Source organism: Argopecten irradians, chromosome 12 (assembly GCF_041381155.1).
Source record: "Argopecten irradians isolate NY chromosome 12, Ai_NY, whole genome shotgun sequence".
In the NCBI taxonomy this organism is placed as follows: Eukaryota; Metazoa; Mollusca; class Bivalvia; order Pectinida; family Pectinidae; genus Argopecten; species Argopecten irradians.
In genome coordinates this window covers 24,757,228-24,778,738 of record NC_091145.1, presented here as the reverse complement: position 1 = coordinate 24,778,738, position 21,511 = coordinate 24,757,228, and the positions used below count along the sequence as shown (strand labels likewise).

The window sequence follows — 21,511 nt, the reverse complement described above, 5'->3', positions numbered from 1 at the left end:
CCTTCATTCAAGGTCACATGCATCAAATTTGCTTGAAATTTCAGAAAATAACAAAGGTTGACAAATTTGCTGCTCCACCGGTGACATTTAAGCATAAATGATATTCATCATTTGAACAATAATTGGTGTTCAATCGTGTATATATATGCCTAATTAACACAAAAAATATTATGTAATAATCTATTTCGACTTTGGTACATGTGCAATCAGTACTACATTCCATATTAAGGATATAGTGCCACGGAATTTTTTCGGGATGCAATTTATTATTTTTCATATTTTAAACTTTAAAGTAAAATTAAAAGCTCAAACTTTTCAATGGTGGTAATGGTGTAAAGTAAGTAACTTTTGTGACTGAAGAAAAATACTAAATCGTCAGCTCCTGTTTTTGATAGTGAAACAAGAGGCCCAGAGGGCATGTATCGCTCACCTAGTTTGTAATGCCTAGGAATGTTCTGAATACAAGTTCATTGTTTCTTTTCTGAATTCCCCTATTGGGCCCCACTCTTTCTGCTCCAGGGGGTCAAAGCCAAAATTTATACAAATTCTGTTAACCCCAAGGATGTTTCTGGGCCAAATTTGGTTAAAATCAAAGCAGAACTATATGACTATTAGCGATTTATAGGATTTACCTCTATTTCCCCTATTGGGCCCCACCCCTCCTGCCCCCGGGGGGTCAGAGCCAAAATTTATACAATTTTTTGTTCCCCTTCCCCCAAGGATGTTTCTGGCCAAATTTGGTTACAATCCATGCAGAACTTTAGGACAAGTAGTAATTTATAAGATTACCTCTATTTCCCCTATTGGGCCCCGCCCCTCCTACCCACGGGGGGTCAGAGCCAAAAGTCATACAAGTTCCGTTCCCCTTCCACCAAGGATGTTTGTGGCCAAATTTGGTTACTATCCATGCAGAACTCTAGGATAAGTAGCGATTTATAGGATTTACCTCATTTCCCCTATTGGGCTACACCCCTTTTGCCCCCATGGGGTCAGAGCCAAAATTTATACAAGTTCTGTTCCCATTCCCCCAAGGATGTTTTTGGCCAAATTTGGTTACAATCCATGCATAACTCTAGGACAAGTAGCGATTTATAGGATTTACCTCTATTTCCCCTATTGGGCCCCGCCTCTCCTGCCCCCAGGGGGTCAGAGCCAAAATTTATACAAGTTCTGTTCCCCGTCCCCCAAGGATGTTTGTGGCCAAATTTGGTTACAATCCATGCAGAACACTAGGACAAGTAGCGTTTTATAGGATTTACCTTTATTTTCCCTATTAGGCCCACTCCTCCTGCCCCCGGCGGGTCAGAGCCAAAATTTATATAAGTTCTGTTCCCCTTCCCCCAAGGATGTTTGTGGCCAAATTTGGTTACAATCCATGCAGAACTCTATGACTAGTAGCAATTTAAAGGAAATGTTGACGGACGGACGACGGACGACGGACGCCGCGCCATGACATAAGCTCACCGGCCCTTCGGGCCAGGTGAGCTAAAAATACAATTTGTCAGCAGTGGAGCATCTTTAAACAAAGATTAAGCCAAGCTTTTCTAAGCACACATTGTACTCTATACATTAGTAAATGAAGGAACTATTAATACATCTAAACAAGGGACACTAAAAAACACTTTCATGTCTTTTGAGCGAATTGTGAGCGAATGTAAGCTCAGAGACTTGATATTCATATAGTGTCTGTGTCATATATGCTGGGATGAAAGGCCACCCAAGTTTGTTCAAACAAGAGGCCCAGAGGGCCTGTATCGCTCACCTGTTGTTTTTTTTTAGTAATTATCACAAAGACTCTGACAATTAGAACAAGAGGCCCAGAGGGCCTGTATCGCTCACCTGGTTTGTAATGCCAAATAATGTTCTGAATACAGGTTCATTGAAGGAATTTTAATATTAACCTCTATTTCCCCTATTGGGCCCCGCCCCTCCTGCCCCCAGGGGGTCAGAGCCAAAATTTATACAAGTTCTGTTCCCCTTCCCCCAAGGATGTTTATGGCCAAATTTGGTCAAAATCCAAGCAAAACTCTAGGACAAGTAGCGATTTATAGGATTTACCTCTATTTCCCCTATTGGGCCCCACCCGTTCTGCCCCAGGGGGCCAGAGCCAAAATTTAGACAAGTTCTGTTCCCCTTCCCCCAAGGATGTTTCTGGCCAAATTTGGTTACATTCCATGCAGAACTCTATGACTAGAAGCGATTTATAGGATTTACCTCTATTTCCCCTATTGGGCCCCACCCCTCTTGCCCCCGGGGGATCAGAGCCAAAATGTATACAAGTTCTGTTCTCCTACCCCCAAGGATGTTTATGGCCAAATTTGGTTACAATCCATGTAGAACTCTAGGACAAGTACCGATTTATAGGATTTACCTATAATTCCCCTATAGGGCCCCGCCCCTCCTGCCCCCCGGGACCAGAGCCAAAATTTATACAAACTCAGTTCTTATTCTCCCAGGTATATTTCTGGCCAAATTTGGTTACATTCCATGCAGAACTCTATGACTAGTAGCGTTTTAAAGGATTTACCTCTATTTCCCCTATTGGGCCCCACCCCTCCTGCCCCCGGGGGGTCAGAGCCAAAATTTATACATACAAGTTCTGTTCCCCTTCCTCCAAGGATGTTTGTAGCCAAATTTGGTTACAATTCATGTTGAACTCTATGACAAGTAGCGATTTAAAGGATTTACCTCTATTTCCCCTATTGGGCCCCACCCCTCCTGCCCCCGGGGGGTCAGAGCCAAAATTTATACATACAAGTTCTGTTCCCCTTCCTCCAAGGATGTTTGTAGCCAAATTTGGTTACAATTCATGTTGAACTCTATGACAAGTAGCGATTTAAAGGATTTACCTCTATTTCCCCTATTGGGCCCCGCCCCTCCTGCCCCTGGGGGATCAGAGCCAAAATTTATACAAGTTCTGTTCCCCCTCCCCCAAGGATGTTTGTGGCCAAATTTGGTTACAATCCATGCAGAACTCTAGGACAAGTAGCGATTTATAGAATTTACCTCTATTTCCCCTATTGGGCCCCGCCCCTCCTGCCCCTGGGGGACCAGAGCCAAAATTTATACAAGTTCTGTTCCCCTTCCCCCAAGGATGTTTGTGGCCAAATTTGGTTACAATCCATTCAGAACTCTATGACTAGTAGCGATTTAAAGGATTTACCTCTATTTCCCCTATTGGGCCCCGCCCCTCCTGCCCCTGGGGGATCAGAGCCAAAATTTATACACGTTCTGTTCCCCCTCCCCCAAGGATGTTTGTGGCCAAATTTGGTTACAATCCATGCAGAACTCTAGGACAAGTAGCGATTTATAGAATTTACCTCTATTTCCCCTATTGGGCCCCGCCCCTCCTGCCCCTGGGGGACCAGAGCCAAAATTTATACAAGTTCTGTTCCCCCTCCCCCAAGGATGCTTGTGGCCAAATTTGGTTACAATCCATGCAGAACTCTATGACTAGTAGCGATTTAAAGGAAATGTTGACGGACAGACGGACGGACGGACGACGGACGGACGACGGACGGACGACGGACGACGGACGCCGCGCCATGACATAAGCTCACCGGCCCTTCGGGCCAGGTGAGCTAAAAATTATCAAAATTGACTCCCAAGGTTTAATTTTGAATCACAACCATACAATGATGCTATTGATTCCATACAAATATGCTACGAACACATAGGTTCGGAGACAAAAGTAATTTATATGAAAATTGTAGCATAACTGACCTTTTTGACCCCGCGTCTATTGCCGTCTAAGGCCATGGGGGTCAGCCCTATCATTTGTACAATTTCAAATCCCAACCCTATAAGGATACTACCATTGCATTATGAGTGCTCTTGCATGCTTAGTTGCAGAGAAGTCGTTTATATGGAAATAGCTAAATTGACCCCTTTTGACCCCACCCCTCAGTCCCCCAGGGGGTCAGCCCTATCATTTGTACAATTTTGAATCCCCATCCTAAACGATGCTACCATTGCATTATGAGTGCTATCTCATGCTTGGTTTCAGAGTAGAAGTCATTTATATGAAATAGCCAAATTGACCCCTTTTGACCCTGCCCCTCAGGCCCCCCGGGGGTCAGCCCTATCATTTGTACAATTTTGAATCCCCACCCTATAAGGATGCTACCATTGCATTATGGGTGCTATCCCATGCTTGGTTTCAGTGAAGATGTCGTTTATATGGAAATAGCCAAATTGACCCCTTTTGGTCCCGTCCCTCAGGTCCCTGGGGGGTCAGCCCCATCATTTGTACAATTTTCAGTTAGTAGCCTATAAGGATGCTACCAGTCAAATTTTGTTGAAATCCAACCAGCGGTTATGGAAAAGAAGTCAATTGTTGACGGACGCCGGACAACGGGCACCGGACTCCGGACGCTGCGGTATGACCTCAGACCTTGTCATAATTCAAGGTCATAGAGTTCTAATAAACTTAAATGTTTGAACAATTCTCCTCAATATCTAATATGGCAGGATCACCAAGGGTCAAGGGTCACCTAATTTTACCAAGGGTCACCAAGTTTCACCAAAGGTCAACAAGTTTGTTCAAGCCCTTGACTTTGACCCTGGGAACATATGTTCTTAAACCTATAGAGCAATTTCTTTTTTAAAAGAATGTTTTAAGGTCATGTCTTCTACAAAAACATTTACATGAAACTGATAACATATTTTTTATAACAAGAATTTACCAAATTTGTACTATGTCCTATAGCTTATTCCATTCTTATACACATTTTGTTAATGATAAAAGCGGAGTGCAAAAAATAAGTAAATCCAACAAAAAAAATTGAATTCAAGTAAACAAAATACAAATTTATTTGTTTTAACAGTAATGGCACTTAAAACATTTTTTGTAGTTATTTTAATGTAAACAGTATCTATAAAAGTAAATATTCAATTGTTCATAGTGTAAAATATTTAAATTCATAATACATGTATATCAGACTTATAAACATTGATTCTGAACATCACAATCACAACTATCTCTATCACAGGTAACATACTATAATAAATCATAAATTTTGCTTGATTTAAATACACTGTCATAATAACAGAGGATGAATCATGACATCAGGGGTGTTTTTATGGTAACACCAGAAATGTCAAGGTAACAGAGCTTTCATGGTAACAACAGAAATGTCAAGGTAACAGAGAAGCTTTCATGGTAACACCAGAAATGTCAAGGTAACAGAGAAGCTTTCATGGTAACAACAGAAATGTCAAGGTAACAGAGAAGCTTTCATGGTAACAACAGAAATGTCAAGGTAACAGAGAAGCTTCCATAGTAACACCAGAAATGTCAAGGTAACAGAGAAGCTTTCATGGTAATACCAGAAATATCAAGGTAACAGAGAAGCTTTCATGGTAACAACAGAAAGGTCAAGGTAACAGAGAAGCTTTCATGGTAACACCAGAAATGTCAAGGTAACAGAGAAGCTTTCATGGTAACAACAGAAATGTCAAGGTAACAGAGAAGCTTTCATGGTAACACCAGAAATGTCAAGGTAACAGAGAAGCTTTCATGGTAACACCAGAAATGTCAAGGTAACAGAGAAGCTTTCATGGTAACAACAGAAATGTCAAGGTAACAGAGAAGCTTTCATGGTAACAACAGAAATGTCAAGGTAACAGAGAAGCTTTCATGGTAACAACAGAAATGTCAAGGTAACAGAGAAGCTTCCATAGTAACACCAGAAATGTCAAGGTAACAGAGAAGCTTTCATGGTAACACCAGAAATGTCAAGGTAACAGAGAAGCTTTCATGGTAACACCAGAAATGTCAATGTAACAGAGAAGCTTTCATGGTAATACCAGAAATATCAAGGTAACAGAGAAGCTTTCATGGTAACACCAGAAATGTCAAGGTAACAGAGAAGCTTTCATGGTAACAATAGAAATATCATTACAACAGACCATTGTTCCAGGTACACCTGTGGATATGAAGGTGATCACTCGGGGTTCCCAACCATGCACATTTAGAAAAGGAGAAGGTACGTTAAAACTCGAATATGGCCCCAAAATTAATTCTCCAGTAAAGAACAACATATTTTGCAATATAACTGTTAAATACATTTGCTTACTCATTAAATCCCGAAAATATCCCGCATGTGCCAATTATGTTCACTATGACGTCATCAACATGCAGGTTCCCGCCATTTTTCACAAAAATCCTTGCAAAATCATACTTTTTGAGTGGTTTTCTCTAAAAATGAATATGGCCGCCTTTGTGGAGCAGAAAGAGATTTTCACACGTTGTGTATCGTGTATTTACGCATATCCATGCAAAATATAAAGTTGCTCCAAGGTAGCGGCCAAATCCATTTCAAGATGAATGGCTAATATGAGAGTATTTATTGATGTGAAATTGATGTGGATCAGACTTCATATTTTTCGGCCTAAAAATTAAGGCCAAATACTGGTTCTATCATATCTACTCCTTTACTACATCACTTTATAAGGTCCAATAATTTTGTTAATTGACAATTTCAGTCCTCCTTTCTTTATAATGATCTACCACTTTTTATACTAAATTCACAACTTTGTCAAAAATATGAAGATTGTCAGTATATTTTGATATGTACTGTAATAATGTTGTGACAGGAGTTTCATCATTTTATAGCTGTTATCATGTTAATATGATGTGATTTATAATGTGATAGTGTCATTGTTTGTCAGGACCTGTTAGTGGTAAAATGTCTGGTTTCTCCATGTGTCATGGTGATAAATTCATCAGCTGGAACATTCTTCTTTGCCAATTCTTTTGTCAGCTTCTCTCTAGGCTCAAGGTAAAACTGAAACAAGAGAAGAAACGTTTATAAGTTCAATGTAATAGTGTTAAAGTGTAATGATATTTGTTGGAGAGGTAAACAGTTTTGGTGAAGGAAAGCCAGAGTACCCAGAGAAAAACCACCGACCAGCAACTGTCCCATATGGAATTTGAACTCACGCCCCTTAGTTAGAGGGCTTATGGTAATATGTTGAGACATCTTAACCACTCAGCCAGCCAGCCCCTATTTTTTTCTCCTTACCTCAGTTGTTAGTCTAAAGGTTCCCCAGTGTATTCCTATAGAGTTTTCAGATCGTATCATTTTGTGTAAGAGAACAGCTTCCTCTGGATTGATGTGGCTCATTTTCATAAACCATCTGTAAGTATAGAAAAGCATTACTATACATGTTGTTACAGAATGAAGACTTTTAATCTATCAAGACAAGTACCGGTATCTTGATATAACCACTGTTGATACATAATGTTCACAATTAGTCTATCAAAAGTTTAAGTATGTATAATATCATATTTTTAGATCTGATACAATTATAATATTGATACATAAATAAACAGAATATTAGACAATGGCATGGCAACTTCACATTAAGCACTAGCACGCTCTATGTAAATTTGCCAATGTCCATTTGGCATTTATTTCAGTATTGATGTCACTATTTCTTAATTTCTTCATAGTATAAAACAAATTTTGTTTAAAAATTGTGTGATCCATGCTGATGCTGATCAATTCATTTTTTGGAGCATCCCTTTCTGTCAGGGTACAGTAATCGGTTTGTTAGTCTGCTAAACCTGCCTACATTATTAGGCTTTTTTAATTTAATTTTTTTTGACTAATAATATAGGCAGGTTTAGCGGACTATTGGTTTGTATGCCCCTATATGGATGTCTGCCACTTTCCTTGATTTGTAGGCCCCTATAGGGATGTCTGCCACTTTCCTTGATTTGTAGGCCCCTATAGGGATGTCTGCCACTTTTCTTGATTTGTAGGCCCCTATAGGGATGTCTGCCACTTACCTTGGTTTGTAGGCCCCTATAGGGATGGCTGCCTCTTACCTTGGTTTGTAGGCCCCTATAGGTATGTCTGCCACTTACCTTGGTTTGTAGGCCCCTATAGGGATGGCTGCCTCTTACCTTGGTTTGTAGGCCCCTATAGGGATGGCTGCCACTTACCTTGGTTTGTATGCCCCTATAGGGATGTCTGCCACTTACCTTGGTATGTAGACCCCTATAGGAATGTCTGCCACTTTCCTTGATTTGTAGGCCCCTATAGGGATGTCTGCCACTTACTTACTTTGGTTTGTAGGCCCCTATAGGGATGGCTGCCTCTTACCTTGGTTTGTAGGCCCCTATAGGCATGTCTGCCACTACTTTGGTTTGTAGGCCCCTATAGGGATAGCTGCCACTTACCTTGGTTTGTAGGCCCCTATAGGGATGTCTGCCACTTACCTTGATTTGTAGGCCCCTATAGGGATGGCTGCCACTTACCTTGGTTTGTAGGCCCCTATAGGGATGGCTACCACTTACCTTGGCTTGAAGGCCCCTATATGGGTGGCTACCACTTACCTTGGTTTGTAGGCCCCTATAGGGATGTCTGGCACTTACCTTGGTTTGTAGGCCCCTTAAGGGATGTCTGCCACTTACCTTGGTTTGTAGATCACTATAGGGATGGCTGCAACTTACCTTGTTTTGTAGGCCCCTATAGGGATGTCTGCCACTTTCCTTGGTTTTTAGGTCCCTATAGGGATGGCTGCCACTTTCCTTGGTTTGTAGGCCCCTATATGGGTGGTTACCACTTACCTTGGTTTGTAGGCCCCTACAGGGATGGCTTGCACTTACCTTGATTTGTAGGCCCCTATAGGCATGGCTGGCACTTACCTTAGTTTGTAGGCCCCTATAGGGATGTCTGCCGCTTACCGTGGTTTGTAGGCCCCTATAGGGATGTCTGCCACTTACCTTGGTTTGTAGGCCCCTGTAGGGATGTCTGCCACTTGCCTTGGTTTGTAGGCCACTATAGTAATGGTTGCCTCTTACCTAGATTTGTAGGCCACTATAGGGATGGCTGCCACTTTCCTTGGTTTGTAGGCCCCTATATGGGTGGTTGCCACTTACGTTGGTTTGTAGGCCCCTATAGGGATGGCTGCCTCTTACCTTGGTTCATAGGCCCTTATAGGAATGGCTGCCTCTTACCTTGGTTTGTAGGCCCCTATAGGGATGTCTGCCACTTACCTTGGTTTGTAGGCCCCTATAGGGATGTCTGCCTCTTTCCTTGGTTTGTAGGCCCCTATAGGTATGGCTTCCACTTACCTTGGTTTGTAGGCCCCTATAGGGATAGCTGCCACTTACCTTGGTTCATAGGCCCCTATAAGGATAGCTGCCACTTACCTTGGTTTGTAGGCCCCTATAGGGATGTCTGGCACTTACCTTAGTTTGTAGGCCCCTATAGGGATGTCTGCCACTTACCTTGGTTTGTAGGCCCCTATAGGAATGTCTGCCACTTACCTTGGTTTGTAGGCCCCTATAGGGATGTCTGCCACTTGCCTTGGTTTGTAGGCCACTATAGTAATGGTTGCCTCTTACCTACGTTTGTAGGCCACCACAGGAATGGCTGCCACTTACGTAGGGATGGCTGCCACTTTCCTTGGTTTGTAGGCCCCTATATGGGTGGTTGCCAGTTACATTTGGTTTGAAGGCCCCTATAGGGATGGCTGCCTCTCACCTTGGTTCATAGGCCCTTATAGGGATGGCTGCCTCTTACCTTGGTTTGTAGGCCCCTATAGGGATGTCTGCCACTTACCTTGGTTTGTAGGTCCCTATAGGGATGTCTGCCTCTTTCCTTGGTTTGTAGGCCCCTATAGGGATGTCTGCCTCTTTCCTTGGTTTGTAGGCCCCTATAGGGATGTCTGCCTCTTTCCTTGGTTTGTAGGCCCCTATAGGGATGTCTGCCTCTTTCCTTGGTTTGTAGGCCCCTATAGGTATGGCTTCCACTTACCTTGGTTTGTAGGCCCCTATAGGGATAGCTGCCACTTACCTTGGTTTGTAGGCCCCTATAGGGATAGCTGCCACTTACCTTGGTTCGTAGGCCCCTATAGGGATAGCTGCCACTTACCTTGGTTTGTAGGCCCCTATAGGGATAGCTGCCACTTACCTTGGTTCGTAGGCCCCTATAGGGATGTCTGCCACTTACCTTGGTTCGTAGGCCCCTATAGGGATGTCTGCCACTTACCTTGGTTTGTAGGCCCCAATAGGGATGTCTGGCTCTTTCCTTGGTTTGTAGGCCCCTATAGGTATTGCTTCCACTTACCTTGGTTTGTAGGCCCCTATAGGGATAGCTGCCACTTACCTTGGTTCGTAGGCCCCTATAGGGATGGCTGCCAGGGTAAAAGGACCACAGATATCACTAACTTGTGAGAAGACATCACAATATGCAGTATCTCCAACAAAATAAAAACTGGTGTCTCTGTTCTTCACAACCCATCCTCCCCACAATACCTGTAGATAATGATATCATATACATTATATCAATACAACGTCTCAGTAAGACTAAGTAACTGTTTGGATATAGTTTTTTCAATGTTAATTGCACATATAGTAGCAGATATATCTGTTATTATATATATATATATTGTAGCATGTACAAATTATAGCACTTTCAATGTTATTAGTATCAATATAATTATGTTCTACCATAAAAAACTTTGTGTACTTTTTCTGTGTTTAAATAAACTTTAAAGTGTTTTACCTAAACTTCCTGGACATTGGTTTTTTTTGCAAATTTTTTGATGCACAAAATATACTGAGAGTAGATATTTTTTCAGTCCCAAAAAGTACCTATCCAAAACACTTGTGTACAGTTTACTACTATTATGACCACTTTACAGAAGTTTTTATAATAGCTGTAATTTATGTCTTTAAACTGTAATAAATGTAAAATGGAAAACCTGTCTTAGCAGACACCTCTATCACCTGCTTTAAAATTTTTAAGGTTCCAAAATACCTTCAACACTATTTTACATATGCATAGAGATCACTTGACTACATAAAGACTTATTCTTTGTCCCTTTTGTGGTATTTATGAACTTAAGTTTGACTGTATATATATTTCTACCACAATAGTCAGTGTTATTCAACTCTCAGGGTATCAAATAAACGATGCAGCTGTTGATTAACAATTTGTTTATACCACACGTGGTATAAACTCTGTACGCATTCTAATTGGCTGACACGGTGAACTTCGATCGAACTACGTCTTTCTGAGTGTCGTGTCATCCTTTGTCAACGTCATCAATAATCGAGTGACGTCATGCTATGCTGTGTTCGCCGCTTGACGCCAAAACTGCTGTTGGATAGCGTACTTATCCTCGTCGTATTTCTATATCGGCTAAAAGCGGATATAATTGTGGTAGAAACAGGTCACACGACTCGTGGTTGTTGGATATGGAATTTATTCCACACTCGTAAGTTATTTTTTAAAAGTTACAAAAGACACTCGCTAAAGCACATGTCTTTTGTTACTTTTAAAAAATAACTCACTCCTGTGGAATAAATTACATATCCAACAGCCACTCGTTGTGTAACCTCTATATCTATTTAGGAATTTCAGAAAATTAAAAATATTTTACTTACTTTATTAGTGTCCATAATGCCTCTCCTACACCAGTGTTGTGACGGAACAAACGTATAGCGAGTGTCATCTCCAAGGGGAGATAATTCATCTTCCCACCAGGTAAACTCCTTTACATTCCTACACCCACTCTGTAGAAACCACTTTCTAAGTCCTAATGGAACAAACCATCGTAGACTCTCCCCAAATCTACGATTTAATCGCATAACTGACCAATGGTCAAGGTGATCATAATGGTTGTGACTGATTAAAACAGAATCTATTTTAGGAAGATCTTCTATTGTCATGGCAACAGGACGATATCTCTTAAAGCTCTTCGGAGAGAAACTTGGAAATGGAAAGGTTGTGTCACCAAATACAGGGTCCGTTAATATGTTAATGCCATTCATCTGAACAAGAAGAGAGGCATGTCCAAGCCAGGTTGCCTGGATACCAGAGGGCGGAGGTTGAGCCAAAGTTTCTGGGTCAGGTGCTAATACTGGCAAGGTGTGATCTAATTCCTGAGGAAAATTAATAAAAGCAGAAAAATCATTACATGTACGTACTACTAATACAACCTTTTTTTACAAATATATGTACATGTATGCTTAAAACACTTACAAATATCAATTATATATAAACTTCAAAAGTTTGCTTTGAACATCAAAATTTAATTTTTAAGTGTCCTTATAGGATTTTAAGGCATAATTTTTTTATAGATCCATACTTATTCATTTCTGTACTGCATATTTTGCATATGTTTAGGAGTATTTCATATTGAAATTATTTTAATTATTGAATTACTTTCCTCAAATATTTTTAACATTAAAATTTGTTTCATTCAAGGATTCTTCATCAATAACTATGCATGGAATTGAATAAAAAAAAATGCTTATTTATATATTAAATTGTATTTTAATATGCAACAAAATAAGCAAACTTATAATAGTTAATGCAGACTGTCCCTTCTATCTGGCGATCCAGCTCCTCACACATAATGCACTGTTCTTCAGAGGAAATCAGAAGGGACGGTCTACCTTAATATTCAAAGTACTACAACAACAACATCTACTAATGCTCCAATCTGACCTGTTGGCTGGGAATGTTACTGTGGTCCTTCTCCTTAATCACTTTCCCGAGGGTTTTAAATGACGGCATTTCCCACTTCCTCCAGGGACTAATGTATCTCCCATTCAGGTACACAGGTTGAGCACACTGGTTATTGGTTAATGAGTGTGATGAATGTTGATGGATTCTGAAGAGAAATTGCTAAAGAATCAATTTGGTAATCCTTTTTAATTCCTGCCTTGCAGATGCTTTTTTTTAACTTGTTTTTTTTTACATTTGTGTATAGTACCACATATTTAAGTTTAATTAATTTAGTCAATTCATATTGATTCAATTTATTCAATTCATATTGATTCAATTTATTCCATTCATATTGACTATTGTATTGTTAAAGATTATGTTAAACCATACCAATGCATTCACATATAAGTTATTAACCATATTCACAGAAATTTAAAAAAATTACCAGCATTTTGATTATTACAGATCTTTCAATGCAAAGGTTTTAATTTTACAATTTTTCATCATAAAAAAAACAACACAGAAATATATATGCATGAGATAAGCGTCTCTAATGCAACAGTAAGAATGTATGAGGTTAACTTTACGATGTTTATTCCTTGGTTTGTAGTAAAATATCGTAACTCGGGATATTTTGGTGCTGGGAAATTTCGGCCGTTTTGCATGCATCAAAATAGGGTGGTTAAATTTTGGCATGTTTAAATATTGCGTTTCCATATGCTTTGTGTCAAATTTTGGTGCATACTCATCATTATGATAGATGATCAAAGATTGACATGTTGACGATCAGAGTCATAGAATAACAATCTCACAATTTGGGTTAACGGGATCACCTTTGATACTGAGACAACCTTTTGAGATGTTCATCTTCAATAGAAGAAATTAATACTCACATACCCATATACATGTTTTCACACATTTTATCGAAAGAAAAACTCGAACAGGTGTAATAAATGATGAACAATGAATATCGTTACTTTCCGGCTGACTAAACATACAATATCAGTACCCTTGGCCTACTGGTTCGTGAGAAGAAGTCGTTTTTAAAAGATTTTAGCCTTTATGACCCCTGTGACCTTGAATGAAGGTCAAGGCATTCATTTGAACAAACTTGGTAGCCCTTCATCCCAGCATGCTACATGCCTAATATCAGTACCCTAGGCCTTCTGGTTCTTGATAAGAAGTCATTTAAAGATTTTAGCCTATTTGAGCCCTGTGACCTTAAATGAAGGTCAAGGTCATTCATTTGAACAAACTTGGTAGCCCTTCATCCCAGCATGCTACAGGCCCAAAATCAGTACTCTGGGCCTTTTGGTTCCTGAAAAGAAGTTGTTTAAAGATTTTAGCTCTTTTGACCCCTGTGACCTTAAATGAAGGTCAATGTCAATCATTTGGACAAACTTGGTAGCCCTTCATCCCAGTATGCTACAGGCAAAATATCAGTACCCTGGGCCTTTTGGTTATTGAGGAGAAGTCGTTTAAATGAAAAGTTTACACACGGCGTACGGCGTATGGTGGACGGCGCACGAAGACAGACGGTACATGATGACAAAAGGTCATCCTGACCCTTTGAGTCAGATGACCTAAAACCTTATAAATACAGTATAGCTATTAGTCTTTTTTTAAAAAGTCTTATAATAGAGGCAGGTTTGGTGGACTAAATCGAGCCCCTGTGATCGGTATGCATGCTGTTGTCGGGCCAGTTATGAATAGGAACTAAAAAAATGGAGTCTTTAACCATATTATTTAACTACGTTAATTTGACAAGCAGCGAAATATTTGCTGACCATTGATCATATTTAGTATTGCGTAAGTAATTTAGGCCTAATAATTAAGGTCCATGTGGGGTAACGTTACATTGTATACAAACAGTATGTATTATAGGTTGACATTCAACGAAGACAAACAGTAGAAACTGAAGCCGGTATTTATTGATATCATCTTTCACGGTCTTTATATGTGATCTTATCTTACTCACCTGGCAATATTTCTCAATGATCGATGGAAACATGTTCGAAAAGCTGACGTAATGTTCATGGTGCAGTAGGCCTATGGATCCAGATAATCAATCGTAACACCTCGGAAAAGATCATAGGAAATCCAAATGCCGGTATTTAGAGATACGATAAAATCCGAAACCTTCTGAAAAGACAGCTTACTTTCGTTTTGATGAGGTTAATAATTAGAATTGTCGGAGCAGACGGCATTCTTTAACTGAGAAGTGAGTATACATCATTTTTGTACAGTTTTAAAGATGACAAGTATTTAATTAAGTTGTGAGAGTATTTGATTAAGATTAAATTTTTTTGATTAAGATATATGAAGACTGTTACACCGTATTGGATTCACGATATATACATAACTTGCCATACATACTGTAAAGTACATTAAACAGGTTGGGCGCTACTGCGATGACGTAGCTCTGAACGACGGACGGAAGATTTCTGACAGATGCGGAGTGGAGGCAGGGTATGATTATTCGTTCTAGTTGGGCGCACGTTACGAAATAAATGGACTCTTGAAGGCTATTCATTAAGAGCGATCAGGATTTTAAGACAGGAATCACATATAATTATGAATTTCATAGTAAGTTTATACCCCATCCATTATAATTATAATATAATGTATTCTGGGGTGGATAACGAGCTCAATCCTTGGAGTTTTACCACAGGCGTCTGCATCTTGTTTTTGAAAAATACTATGTCCTACCCCTACTATATGAACATAGTAGGGGAAGGTTATTATATTTTTATCAAACCAGAAGCAGACGCCTGTGGTTTTACTCTAGAATAGGAAGATGAAGACAAGATGTAACCCTTGTGTCATTAGTGTGTGTTAATTAAGTTATAGTACAGGGTCCTACAGTCACCAGAGTCAGGTATAAAATCTCAGCTGGAAATGGTTAGGATAATAGAGATTACAATTCAATGACAGTTCTCAATCATCTGATCTGACAAGTACTTCATCATGTTTGTATATACCATATTCGACCCAATAAGCGCCAAGGGCATTTAAAAAATTGAAAAAGTGCTAATAAGACAAAATTCACAGTTTTTAGTCTTTATTTATGCCTGGGCAATTGAAATGAAGGCCTCAAAAAATGGGGAGGGGCGCTTATAGGGACATGGGCGCTTATTGGGTTAAATACGGTAAATACATTTGCCATTTCGGTTGTTATCGATATACGAGGCAGATCAAGAGGAAGCAGATGGCCTCTCAACAATCATGCTGCAGGCCAGCACTTCAAGACAATTTAGGGGGATGGGGGGAGAGAAGCAGGAGAGGGGGGCAAAACCCCCAGTCCTTTTCATAAGAGGCAAAGGGAAGGTCTCCCCAGGGCCAGAACATTTTGATATTCTAGATGCTTCTACATGGCAATTGATCACTTTACATAATTAAAATCACCTATTTCTTAGCTGAAAATATTTTAAAATTAGCCATAAATTCAAAATATGCCAATAACAATAGTTTAAAATCAATAATTGTCCAGTGAGTTCTGCAGGAATTTTTCAATCTAAACATACATGTATATAATAGCCTAGGCCTACAACGCATACAAAACAAGAACTTTACAGAGCTTAGAAACTGTGTTATTACGAATGATTATAAGACGTCATACATGTTTGTCTCCATTTAACCAATTTTCATGGCTACTCTTTCAAACCTGATTACTGAAGAAAATGTTTTGTCTTATTATGGCACATATAACCTGAAATGAAACAATTTTTGGTTTCAGAGGGAATGTTATTATGGCAACCTCTGATACAACAGATTCAGGTTACTCAGAAGAAAAAAGGACCAAACCATTACTTGTCAACGGGAGATATAAAAATCCCTGGGCAACATGGAAAGAACCATCTGCCAACTTCTTTTTTACAATGATGAAGGAGAAAGATTACAGTAAAATACCATCGAAGAAACAAGTAAGTTGTCTAGATTTAATGTTTGTTCTAAGATTAGTACGATCAAATTATGTACATGTATTAATATAATCATTCTTACAATTTAACTTTTGTATGTTTGTTTTCCATACAGGAACTAGATAAGCATTTACCTGTCCAAAAGCCTGATTTTGAACGATTAAAGACACCACCACAGTCTGGTGTACAAGCCACATGGATTGGTCACGCTAGCGTATTAGTCCAATTTGACGGTATCACATTGCTGACGGACCCGATCTTCAGTGACCGATGCTTTATGTTTCAATGGATAGGCCCAAAGCGTTATCGCCCTCCACCCTGTCAGGTGGACGAGCTACCAATCCTGGACGCGGTGGTCATCAGCCATAATCACTATGACCACCTTGACCATGGCTCTGTGGTCAGTCTGAACAAGAAGTTTGGGGAGACATTGTGGTGGTATGTTCCCATGGGAACAAGACAATGGATGCTTGATTGTGGGTGTAAAAACGTGGTGGAACTGTCATGGTGGGAGGAACATAAACACTCTCCTAACCCAGATATCACGTTTGTTTTAACGCCGGCACAGCACTGGTGTAAACGTACTGCTACAGACACCAACAAGGTAGGTTTAGGTCTAGTACATTACTAAGGACTCCTACATCATAACTTAGATAATTAAACCTGTGGTATACAACACCATGGATGATTCTACATTTTGGTCGGATTTGACAGGTTGATGGAAAAGTCAGTTTATTGTTGACTACAGTTGGTATATGGGAATATACTATGAGTGTCAGATTTGACAGGATGTCAGAAGAGTCAGGTTTCACTGTACAAGCTAATGTTGCATTCATAGTGCCATCCTCAATAATCAAGGGTTGCTGACCAATCACAGACCTACAGAGATTACAGAGACAGTGATGCCCAATTTCTAAGCAAAAACAATGACATTGTTAAAATGACTTCAATAAATTAACATTTCTTTTTCTTGTATTGATTAAGTTCAGGTTAAATCACATGTCTGATGACTACTGTCATTCATAAACTTCAGTCATTGTGAACTGTTGTTATTAAGTGGTTCAAAGGTTAGACTTTGAAAGATATTAAAGGGTTGGGTCAATGCCGTGACTATTAAAGCAGCTATGCAGTATTTTGGACTTTAAAAAGTAGTGGTCACATGATTTAACATGTACATGTATTATTTTGTCATTTTTCAGGCTTTATGGGGAAGCTGGGTCGTCAAAGGGCCTCAACGAAAATTCTTCTTTGCCGGTGATACTGGTTACTGTGAAGGTTTTAAACAAATAGGGAATGAGTACGGCCCCTTTGATATGGCTGCCATACCTGTCGGGGCATATGCACCTAGGTAAGTAATTAATACAATAATTAATCAATAATGATATATATAGAGGCTTACAACTAGGCATCATCAGATGCTGACTGTACTTAGTTTAGGATTTTAGTTCATTCATTATGAACTCTAGTTATCAAAATTGATATATACAATGAAGCTCCCTTAGCGACCTGACCTATTTATCAAGACCACTTTCTTACAGTTTTAAATAACCAATTATAACACAATCTGATCTGTATATAAAGACCACTTAGCTTGGTGTCAATCCATTTTTACATTTCTTATAGGATTGCGATGAAGACCCAGCATGTCGATCCAGCAGAGGCAATACTGATACATCAGGATATCAAGTCACAGAATTCCTTAGGGATCCACTGGGGAACTTTCAAACTTACCTATGAGGTAACTGTAACAAAACTCATCAACCTTCAAAGTCACTGCATGGCAGTGAAATGGTGCAGGAGAATTTGTGAACCTTCAAATAAAAGTCAGATTACTGCTGTATTGCAAAAGAGGAGGTTGCTAGGGAACCACTAAAACAACTTCATTTAAGATTGTACATTAGTACATAGGAACTTATTTAGGATCTACGTTTCCTATCAAACAACGGAAAATGTGAAAGGCAAACCATCATTAGTTTTTGATAAGTTTCTGGTAGGTTATGCTTGATCTTGTATGACAGACTTCTTTTATATTTACCGGGTATTTTGTCTAATGCATTGAATCTTTTTTCTTTACACATATATAGTTCTATCTGGAACCAAAGACGAAGTTGGCAGAAGAACTGAGGAAGTCTAACTTGCCAGAGGACTGTTTTGTAACTATTACACATGGAGAAACTAGGATATTTGGGAAGTGATCTGGAGAAACTAGGATATTTGGGAAATGACCCAAAGAAACACAGATATTTAGAAAATTATCTGGAGAAACTCAGATATTTGGGAAATGATCTGGAGAAACTCAGATATTTGGGAAATGATCTAGAGAAACTCAGATATTTGGGAAATGATCTAGAGAAACTCAGATATTTGGGAAATGATCTGGAGAAACTCAGATATTTGGGAAATGATCTGGAGAAACTCAGATATTTGAGAAATGATCTGGAGAAACAATAATTATACTGGAAGAAAAACATATTCAAAGGGTAGCCATACTGAGGAGCCAGGATATTCAGCATGCGACTGTTTCATATGCTGATAAATCTGAACATGTTTGGGTAATGACCATGTCCTCTCACACTCGGAAACCCAGTGCTCCACTACACTCCGTTCAAAGAAATAAAAGAATTGGAAAAAGAATTGTAGGATCCAGGTATCCAGTATTATCTTCACCTTCCTTTATGACAGTGATATATATACATGTACCACCAACTGTGATATCAGAGCTACCATGTCAGAATAGTAGTGTTAACCAAACTCATTTTACCTGGGGTTTTTTCACTTCACCAGTGATAAGGTTCTAATCACAGGTAAAGAAACACATGACTCGCTGTGATAATTGGTTTATGTAACACGACATATATTGCTGTATTTATACAACATTTAGTACATTCTAGTTTTATTTATTTTGATACCATTACGTATTGTTTTATTGGTTGATTGTGAGGCTGGAGGAGAGAAAGATAACTTAAGTAAGTGTGACAGATTTTTTTGATTTTGTTATCAGAGCAGATTACCAAATGAACAAATGTACCGGCTCTTTTGGCTGATTTTCTTTTTCTTTTCTTTTTGTATATTTTATCAAATTTTACTTCAATTGTCAATTGAATATGCTGCTATGATATTGTATTGATAAACGCAAATAACAATTCAATCAAAATTAAAAATTAATGAAAAACATGTTTTTGTTTTTTTGGAAAAAAATCATTTATTACAAAATACAACTTTAACGTTGGTAAATATAATGAATAATGGTATACTAGACCAACCACAAACCAAAATCACGATATTCTACCATAGCAATTAAAACAAAAATGCCATGGTAACCATAAACCAAAATCACGATTATACCATGGTATCCATGAACTAAAATCATGATTATACCATGGTAACCATGAACAAAAATCATGTTTTTACCTTGGAAATCATGAACTAAAATCATGATTATACCATGGTAACCATTAACCAAAATCATGATAATACCATGGTAACCATGAACTAAAATCACGATTATAACATGGTAATCATGAACTTAAATCATGATTATACCATGGTAACCATTAACCAAAATCATGATAATACCACTGTGTCTATGAAACAAACTCATGTTTATACCACAGCAACTATAAACCAAAATCACGATAATAACATGGTAAGCATGAACTAAAACCGCGATTATAACATGGTAACCATGAACCAAAATCATGATTATACCTTGGAAACCGTGAACTAAAATCACGATTATAACATGGTAACCATGAACCAAAATCACGATTAAAACATGGTAACCATGAACCAAAATCACGATTAAAACATGGTAACCATGAACCAAAATCATGATTATAACATGGTAACTATGAACCAAAATCACGATTATAACATGGTAACCATTAACTAAAATCACGATTATAACATGGTAACCATGAACCAAAATCACGATTACAATATGGTAACCATCAACTAAAACCACGATTTTAACATGGTTACCATGAACCAAAATCACTATTATAACATGGTAACCGTGAACCAAAATCATGATTATACCATAGCAACTATAAACCAAAATCATGATTATACCATAGCAACTATAAACCAAAATCATGATTATAACATGGTAACAAAGAACCAAAATCACGATTACAATATGGTAACCATGAACTAAAACCACGATTTTAACATGGTTACCATGAACTAAAATCATGATTATACCATAGTAACCACGTATCAAAATCATGATTATAACACGGTAACAATGAACCAAAATCACGATTATAATATGGTAACCATGAACTAAAACCACGATTTTAACATGGTTACCATGAACTAAAATCATGATTATACCATAGTAACCACGTACCAAAATCATGATTATAACACGGTAACAATGAACCAAAGTCACGATTATAATATGGTAACCATCAACCAAAATCACGATTACAATATGGTAACCATGAACTTAAATCACGATTATAGCATGGTAACCATGAACTAAAACCACTGTTATAACATGTGTAACAAAATGGGTAAATATTTAGTTTGTACGAAGTAGTTTTAAAGTACATTTGATACAGCACATACGAGAAAGTAAAACAAACAGCAGATTGAAAGGTATAGATCTGTGATAGAAGCAGCAGTGTTGTCTTGCACGGTATCACGTAGTCTGTCATCTTGAGAGACGATATTCAAGATAGACAGAGCAGGCCCCGACTTGCAGTTTACCAAAGCGGTCAGCGGTGACGGATACGATTTGGGTTAGATCGGAATTAGATAGTTTAGGTCGCACGCGCCTTTTTAATATAAGCACAAATGGGCGGGACGGAGTGGTTTTAGGTAGTTAGATATACTGGGAATTTAGTGAATTCAGAGAGAGACTCCAGGATGTAGGCCACGAGGCAACATCCCCTGGACGGGGGATCTCGGCTGTTAGGAACTCATGTTAGGGAATACGGACTTAGTAAGATAAATAGCCGCATACAGATACCGGGTTAGTCGTTATACTACTAGTTGCGTGTTAGTGGCAAGGACAATGTTTTGTTTACATATATTTACGTGTGATGAACTGCTTATAAGTTATACACAACGCGAAGTACAATAAATAAGTAGATACCATGATGTGTCGTGTTTTTG

The 21,511-nt window shown here is 38.8% G+C and overlaps 2 protein-coding genes across 4 annotated transcripts; one reads left to right on the top strand and one right to left on the bottom strand.

Annotated features, from left to right (window-relative positions):
• Nucleotides 1-75: 75 nt before the first annotated feature.
• Nucleotides 76-14,597, bottom strand: LOC138336426 (N-acyl-phosphatidylethanolamine-hydrolyzing phospholipase D-like). 2 transcript variants are annotated; one of them, XM_069285919.1, is made up of 7 exons: nt 14,449-14,546; nt 13,691-13,788; nt 12,471-12,636; nt 11,405-11,902; nt 10,122-10,270; nt 7,026-7,140; nt 76-6,788 (listed from the first exon to the last, which is right to left on the bottom strand). In XM_069285919.1, exons 2-7 carry the CDS (start codon nt 13,714-13,716, stop codon nt 6,669-6,671), a joined length of 1,074 nt encoding a protein of 357 aa, XP_069142020.1. In that variant the 5' UTR covers nt 13,717-13,788; nt 14,449-14,546; the 3' UTR covers nt 76-6,668. The 2 variants fall into 2 exon arrangements, with proteins under 2 accessions (XP_069142020.1, XP_069142019.1); XM_069285918.1 differs by lacking the exon at nt 13,691-13,788 and having other exon boundaries at nt 4,753-6,788; nt 14,449-14,597.
• On the top strand, nt 14,554-19,563 carry LOC138336427 (N-acyl-phosphatidylethanolamine-hydrolyzing phospholipase D-like). 2 transcript variants are annotated; one of them, XM_069285921.1, is made up of 6 exons: nt 14,554-14,691; nt 16,207-16,393; nt 16,506-16,994; nt 17,590-17,738; nt 18,014-18,128; nt 18,475-19,562. In XM_069285921.1, exons 2-6 carry the CDS (start codon nt 16,220-16,222, stop codon nt 18,583-18,585), a joined length of 1,038 nt encoding a protein of 345 aa, XP_069142022.1. In that variant the 5' UTR covers nt 14,554-14,691; nt 16,207-16,219; the 3' UTR covers nt 18,586-19,562. The 2 variants fall into 2 exon arrangements, with proteins under 2 accessions (XP_069142022.1, XP_069142023.1); XM_069285922.1 differs by lacking the exon at nt 14,554-14,691 and adding an exon at nt 14,973-15,056 and having other exon boundaries at nt 18,475-19,563.
• Nucleotides 19,564-21,511: the final 1,948 nt, after the last annotated feature.